General features: G+C 43.6%; 1 protein-coding gene across 1 annotated transcript; it reads left to right on the forward strand.

Annotated features, from left to right (window-relative positions):
• Window positions 1-6,825: 6,825 nt before the first annotated feature.
• On the forward strand, window positions 6,826-8,101 carry LOC119328472 (aquaporin NIP1-4-like). The gene is made up of 5 exons (XM_037601453.1): window positions 6,826-6,987; window positions 7,116-7,340; window positions 7,418-7,615; window positions 7,725-7,786; window positions 7,909-8,101. Exons 1-5 carry the CDS (start codon window positions 6,826-6,828, stop codon window positions 8,099-8,101), a joined length of 840 nt encoding a protein of 279 aa, XP_037457350.1.
• The last annotated feature ends 361 nt before the right edge of the window (window positions 8,102-8,462 follow it).

The raw sequence follows: 8,462 nt of genomic DNA on the forward strand, positions 1-8,462 counted from the left end.
CAAACCCTTGGGAGTTACTTCTACGTATTGCTTATATTGCTATGCTATGCTCGTAGACGTGGTTTGGGTGAGTGAATCCATGACAGATGTGAGATTATTAATTAATGGTTCAACTTAAGGTGGCAACTTAAATACACATCTGGGTGGATTGTTTGTTGGGCACCTGGGGAATCCAGTGCTGTCCTAGGATATCCCGGAGTACCCATGTGATAATCCTATGGTCCGCCACCCAGGCTCAAAGGGAACTGGGATATTTCATGCTAGAAACTTCCGTGTGCAGCCACAAGCTATTATGGTCTCTAGCATAGTTGAGTAAGTTGCGTGAAGCTCCTGAAGAGGTGGATCAGCAGGTAGAGGGATGTAGGTTGGTATGGTCTTCCTGGAGTAAGGAGTTAATACTTCTGAAAGACTGTGTCTCAGTCATCCGTTTCTCAAACATCATGTAGTGCGAGAAATCCAATGGAGGAGATCGGGTCTTGTGAGGAAAAGTGTGCAAACATCTGCAGAGTGTATAAACTAATCATGGTTAGCCGTGTCCCCGGTTATGGACAAATCTTGAGTATCTAGTACTTGGATTATCATATGTATCTCATCACTCTAAATTAATGTTGTTGGGTTGATAATTACTTTTAATTGGGATTGAGTTGGAGGAACCTTCTCAATGATGTTTCAACTACCATGATAGTTAAATAAAATCTATTCCTTTGTTGTAGGGAAAAATTGGCTTTTCGCAAAAACACTATAACCATAGAGCTTTCCACCAGCCAAATATGCATGTAGTTATAGCATTATTCTGTTCTTGCTCTACTGTGTTACTTTTCCAGCATATTCCATGTGCTGACCCGTTTTTGGGCTGCAACGTATTATGTTGCAGACTTTTCATATGAGGAGTAAGGTTCGTTAGCTCGTTGCCGTGTAGCTCAGCTATGTCGTTGGAGTTGATGGACTCACTTTATCTTCCAAGCCTTCCGCCGTTATCGTATTAGATGGCCTTAAGCCATATTTATTGTAATAAGTTCTCTGTTGAGACATTCGATGTAATAAGTGTGTGATTGCTACTCTGTTATAAATCCTCGAGTACTGTGTGTGTCAGCATTACCGATCCAGGGATGACACTGAAGCACAGAGACTTGACCGTTTGAGGTCGGGTCGCTACACTCTTTGTTGGTTTCCTAATTTTAGAGAATTTATAGAGATGGGATTAGGTCAAACGGAGCCACGTGTGGCCCATAAGGTAACAGGGCGCGCCTACCCCCCTGGGCGCGCCATGTTTATCTTGCCGTCTCGTCCCTTATCGTCTTCTCTCCTCCCGAAGCTTCTACGGTCTCTTTTGTCCAGAAAAAACTGTCAAAAAGTTTTGTACCGTTTGGTACTGATTTCCTGGAAAACCAAAAAACAAGCAGAAAACAACAACTAGCACTCGGCACTAGGTTAATAGGTTAGTCCTAGAAAATGATATAAAATAGCACAAAAACTTATATTAAATATCCAAGATTGATAATATAATAGCATGGAACAATAAAGAATTATAGATACGTTGGAGATGTATCACCTTCTCGTGTATTTATTGAAGAAAAGAATAATATATCAATTATAAATAAACAGGTTTAGTAGGGATGAATACCAACTATTTTTAAATAAATAATATAAATTACTTAACAAATTTGTGTGACAAACTCACATGGAGGTAGAATTGGAATCATGTCCACATCCACCCAAATGTCGATATTATCTTTAGGACCAATATTGAAGGTTATTTTCATATCTTCCTGAAACCCATAGGCGTTGCATAGTCCTCTCCAATTTGAATATCCAAAATGTGTGTGATTTACTGCATTGTAGATCTTAACCTAAAAAATGAAATCATGTTTCGTCTTAAGGTGAGCTTTCTTCGTCTCCAAACTCTCCCTATCTTCGAAATTGAGCTTCTCTAGGGCATAAGGTCTTGCATAGCAGGGGATGCACTAATCGAATTGTAAAAAACAGAAATTGCACGTTAAAGCAAAAAAGCACAAGTCATGCTTAATTACAAAAGAGCACTTGTCGTTGTTACATACCGTAAAATGTCCGAAGGTCTCCTTCAGCGTGAGGGTGAAGCACCTATCGTTTTCCAGGTGAGGCATGTCGCACATACCCCCGTCGTTGGCGTAGTAATTGCATTAGGGGATCCTATTGTCGATAGACATTTCCTGTGTTCACAATTCAAAGATTAAAAATTGACGGCAAATACCAGGAACTCAACACATAGATCACTATTCGGCACGGGTTAACTTTCGATCTATTGAGTCTTCCTTGAAAAACTCTCACCCTCGTGGTGTATATGGTGGGCACTCCCTCTCTGAAATTTTGACTGTCGGTGAAGGTCACCCTTCCCTTCTTTCCCAAGTGCATTACACAAAAATGTCTAGCACACGAAAAAGAAGGAGAAGCGACCCCATGACAATAGTCGGGATTCTTCCTCTCTGATATATAGACCATCGGTGATGGTTGGATCCCCCTTCCCTCGTGCATTACCAAGGTCTATCACGAGGAGAAGAGGAGGAAGCAACCCCCACGACAACAGTCGGGATTCTTTCTCTCTGATATTTCAACCGTATATGGTGGACACTCCCTCACTGATATTTCGCGGTCGGTGATGGTCGCTTCCCCCCTTCTCTCATGCATTACCAAGGTATATCACGAGAAGAAGAGGAGGAAACAATCCCCAAGACAACAGTCAGGATCCTTCCTTCAAGAACAGACTGAAAGTCACACAAGGAGCCCCAACAGACTGAAAGTCAACCCGTTACATATATCAAGTAATGACATAAAAAATGGCCTATGTTTTGCCGGAATATCGTTTAATTCGTTCTGGCAAATCACGGGCACTCGATATGTCCTACTTTCTAGCACAAATCATGCCAAAATTCGCGAAAAACTTCGGCATGACCTTTGCTAAAAATAGGTCATATCGAGCACCTAAAATTTGCCGGAATAAAAACAAATCAACATTCCGGCAAAACATAGGCCACTCGGAGTTTTCGTGCAAAGATATGTGGCACCAACACTATGTAATGTACTAACACAGCAAAAATGCACAAGTAGGTATCTCTGCACGGCATTTATAATGCTCATTCATATGTACTATTTCTGCACAGTACAAGAGCAGCATCTACAATGTAATCACTTAAGTAAAAATTTACAAAAACAAAACATGAACATCTGTTCATTCTACAAAATGAGCACCCACAACTCTAGGAGTATTTTAAAATGACCATTTTAACTGATCATTTAGGTCAAACTCTGGGAGTATTTTAACACTACTGCGTACTGACCATTTTAACACTAGGAGTATTTTAAAATGGCTGTTTTAACTGGTCATTTAGTTCAAACTCTAGGAGTATTTTAACACTACTGCTTACTACCATTCTACCAATTGGTTGCTCTGGATGAGCTAAACAAGAAAATTCTACCAAAAAATTCAGTGGACATGATTACTAGCTATGACCTATCTACCATTCTACCAATTATAATTGTTTAGCAAATTTGAAGCAGGTAATCATCTAAGCTAAGTTAGATTGTTCCGGCAAATCACGGGCAATAGCTATCACCTATCTAAACTTAATTTCATCGACATTATCATAGTTTTCTTAATCAAATGCCATTTACTACATGATTATGTTGAAATGAATTTTTTTACAAATTGTTCATGAACTTGACACTTGTTAGTAGATGTGAGGGAGAACAGAGGGAGGAGGGGAGGGAGGGAGGAGCTAGCTCGGTGGAGGAGGAGCGGGGGCGCCGGCTGGCGACGACGGCGGCAGGCGACAACGATGTTGGGGAGGAGAGGGGAGCGCGAGAGAGTGAGAGTGATGAGGAAACATACGTTTGGGTAGGGGATAGGGTGCTTAGTAGTAGCGTGGGGCACATGGCCCGCTATAGTTAAGTCCAATACCTGTAGCGCTTGTCCGCAGCCACGTGCTGCTGTTAAGAGGGGGCCACCGGCTGGCCTTGCGTATCAATAGTGGCAACGATGGGTGCAAACCCCATGCTACAACTAACATGTTAGTTGTAGCGCGGGTAATGTACCCCACGCTGCTACTATGGCTCGACCCGGTGGGTACCGTGGGGGCCTCTTAATAGCACCACGGGTTACATCAGCCCGCGCTACTACTACACCGTACATGTAGCGTTGGGTTCTGACCTGCGCTACAACAACTTAATAGTAGTGGGGGGCACTTACTCCTCGCCACTGTTATTGGTCTACCTATAAGGTTTTCCCTAGTAGTGAGATGTTCCGGCATCCTTGTATGACAATTTCATAACAATCTTGGGAGGGAGCAACTATTTAGCTAGAAGAATGTCATAAAAAACAGAGATACCCAGCTTTTTCAATGGAATAATACTTTTGCAGCAGTCTTGCGAGAAGTAGCAGACACAAAAAAGATGTCTAGAGGTCTTTTCTGTGTGTTCATTGTAGAAAACACACTCATAACAATCCAGGTGAAAGGATTTTCTTTTTAACAGATTCCTTGAGTTTACTCTATCATGCAAAGCCATAAGAAAATCTTATGTCTGAGCCTGCTACAGCATTTCCATATCCAATTGAATAGAGTGTGCACCTCTTCTTGCGGGCAAAGATTGTGGTACATGGTGATGGAAGGGTATTTGGATTTATGTCTTTTGCATTTCCATTGGCCATTGATATCAATCTGTTGTTTCTGCTCAGTCAAAAGTTTTACCTCAATATACTGAATGTGAGCTTGAGCTATTAAAGGGGTGTGGAAGAACTGAGAGGGATCCCGAGCTTCAATCCAACTTGATAAAGTTTGGTGTTCATTGATTGCAAAAGAGTGCAGTTTGGGGAGAAAAGTTAATCTCCGATGCACGGGAGGTACCGTGCATGCATGCGCAGTTGATTTTGCTTGGAGATCCGATGTCATGCATTTATGGTGCTCAGTTAGTTAGATCTTTCTCTCACCACATGCAAACATACTGTACCACCTATGCTCCACCATCCCATGCTTTTTCATTTTAGTTTCAGGTTTAAATCTATTTTATCTTTTGAAACCAAAGTACATTTTATGATCCGTTTTCATATTTGTTTTTTTTTACGACGAGATCTTTGAAAAGAGACCACTTTTGAATATATTTCAGAAAAAATAATCTGAAACATGGTGGAACACTATAAAAATACACATAACTATGCTATGTTTGTTAAACACTATAAAAGTTCAAAGTTTTGTTGCAATAAAATATATTAATATTTACAAACTTTTATACATTACTAAGAATCAGTTTGATACACATTGGCACACAATGTGACATTATGAAATGCAACGGGACATGGGGAGCCATAGAACAATAAGATTATTTTTTGCGCGCAATAAAACATTGTTAATTTTTTCACATGAAATTAATAGATTTGTATGGAACAAGTTTGAAGCATGGTGATTTAGTTGTCAAAAATAATAATTTCTGAAAATATATTCAATATTGGTCTTGTTTTAAAGACCTTGTCAGGAAAAACACAATTTTGCAAACAGAATATAAATCAAACTTTTATTTCAACATGCATTAGGTATCTATTTATTTGAATGAAACTTAATAGTACATAATAGCATGTGAATGTATGTTAAGATGAGAGAAAACACTATAGAAGTGGTCCCACACAGCAATAAAAAATGTGATGGATGCATGCATGGGAGATCCCGTGCATGGTAGAAAATCCTCTCTCGCAGTTGGGGGAACTTCTGCCACGAAACTACTACGCACACGATGTTTTTTTGCACGATAGAAGTCAAACGATCTGGTCTTCCTTTGCCCAAATGTTGTAGGGTCAGATCACAAGTATCGTCCACATATCGTGCATGAATTATTGTCCATATAGCACTGCTCTTTCTGCCACATAGGCTGGTCATGCCATTCATCTTGCCAAAGAAGAGTTTATTTCCCGACAAACACAAGGCGATTGTTTGTGCCGTCCAAGATCAGCTTTCTAGGGGATGGCATTGATGTAGAGCTCCCGGGCTGAGTAATCAGAAATTTTCATGATTTTGTGTAAGATCAAAGTTGATGTCAGTGATGTTAATTCAATTTGATGATGTGAGGTCCTTATGGTCGGTACCAACCCTAGCATAATTTTCTCACCATTTGGCCCTTCTATCTCCTCACCATGGTCATATGGACGTCGATCGCCCTGTTGCAGCATCGTCCTTAAATGTTGGTACTCACGAGTTTACGCACAAGTGCATACAAATTTTCGCCTGGCATTCTGCAGTTCTACCCTGTAATTTAGAAGCACACTCGATCCAAGTAGACGTGCGTTGGCGTGTACGTCATGCTTGTAATTTGAAATGTTTGGCGCAAGTGGTAATGCTGAGGCACTACGCGCGTCCCCACCAACTATCGCGTACACCTGCTAAGTGCATAGTTTTGTCTTGTCCGATAGGTCCTTGGAGTTCTCGCTTGCCATTAATCTGTCCAATGCAGTAGCAAATTATCTATCACCTTCCGCCCTCGATGTCTGGGGTGAATCTTCCATAATTCCCCTACTCTTCTTTAATACCTATAGTGGCAACGGAACTCTTCTTTAGTATTACCGGTCTCGACAAATCCGAGGGTTGAAGGAGAAGAGACAGAACACGGTGGAGCTAGCAAAAGAAGTCGATGGTTATAGAACATGGTGGAGTATACCACATGACAAGCTGTCCTTGCTGGTGTATATATAGTTCAGTCGACTTGCTCAGTTCTCACTACCCTCACCTGTCATCTCAGTGCTTCCACATTCTAGTCACCCTAGCTAGTTTTGTCACTTGGAGTGTGTATCAGTAGATCGAGGCAGAAATGGCCAGGCGGGACGACGACTCCGCTTACACGAATGGATCGGTGTCGGTGAACGATTTCTCCGTGGAGGATGGGAGGAAGGAGAAGGATGTGTCTGCTGATTACCACCCTGACCAAGACATGGTCTGTGGCTTCCCCGTCTCTGTTTCTTTTCTTCAGATGGTGAGCCTACTATATCTATCTCGGTTGATTCCTATACCTCTCTCGATGGATGTACGTATATGATTGTGTATATTCTGTTTTCATCCAAGATCCAACCACTGTTTGACTACGCTGGCTTGTGCATGTAGCTCCTCGCCGAGTTATTCTCCACATTCTTCTTGCTGTTCGCCGGCATGGGCGCCATCGTGGTGAACGAGGAGAAGCAGGGCGCGGTCACGTTCCCGGGCATCACCGTGGTGTGGGGGATGGCCGTCATGGTCATGGTCTACACCGTCGGCCACATCTCCGGCGCCCACATGAACCCCGCCGTCACGGTCGGCTTCGCCATCGCCCACCGGTTCCCCTGGAAGCGGGTAAGCGCCACCACCAGATTCGCCCCCTGAGGAGAGTGAACGACCTGCAGATGACATATGTGCATATGTGCGCGCAGGTGCCGGCTTACATGGTGGTGCAGATGGTGGCCGCGCTGATCGCGAGCTTTCTGCTGCGGCTGCTGTTCGGCGAGAAGCACGAGTTCGCGCCGGTGACGCTGCCCACGGGCTCCAACCTCCAGTCGCTCGTGGTGGAGTTCATCACCACTTTCTACCTCGTCTTCGTCATCATGGCCGTGGCTACAGACGACCGAGCGGTAAGCTAGCTAGGCCGCCATGCATGCATGCATGCACCGACGAGAGACATGCACGTGCATGCATACCTGCGCCCTACGTACTTACCATCCATTTCTCGTTTTTGTGCAGTCGGGGCAGATGGCTGGGCTGGCTGTGGGCGCAACCATCATGCTTAACGCGCTATTCTCTGGGTACGTACGCCTTGCTGCACTGTTGCTTAACTTTGCGGCATGATCATTGATCTGCCGCTTCATTGATGTTTACGCATGCATATTTACCTACGTACGTGCGTGCGTTTGGTCGACGATGACAGGCCGGTGACGGGAGCATCGATGAACCCGGCGAGGAGCATCGGGCCAGCGCTGGTGTCGGGCAAGTTCAAGTCGCTCTGGGTGTACGTCCTCGGGCCGTTCGCCGGCGGGGCGGCCGGAGCTTGGGCTTACGGTCTCGTCCGCCACACCAGCAAGCCGCTGCGCGAGATCACCAAGAGCACCGGCCGGGCTTAATAAATGAACTCGTACTAAATTAAGAACCGTGCGGTATACATGTTCGGACCGATCGACACGCCCAAGAGAGGACCAATAATTGGAGCTACGAGTGTATGGTGTGGTTACTGTCTGAAAAACGATGCATTCCTAGCTAGTCTAGCATAGCGTGTATCGATCTATTTACAGAGGACGACGGATATACGAGCGAATAAATAGGCATGTGCTTTTACTTGTTGCCTGGTTGGTATGTATGTGTAGTGATTATTGGCGAGGCGATAATCGATATGTGTGTATCTTACTTTCATATATGTGCACGTCCTTTTTCTTTTTATTGTTGGCTTTAAGATCTTTGCCGATTCAATAACTAGAACAGAGATTT

This window comes from Triticum dicoccoides, chromosome 7A (genome assembly GCF_002162155.2).
Source record: "Triticum dicoccoides isolate Atlit2015 ecotype Zavitan chromosome 7A, WEW_v2.0, whole genome shotgun sequence".
Taxonomy (NCBI): Eukaryota; Viridiplantae; Streptophyta; class Magnoliopsida; order Poales; family Poaceae; genus Triticum; species Triticum dicoccoides.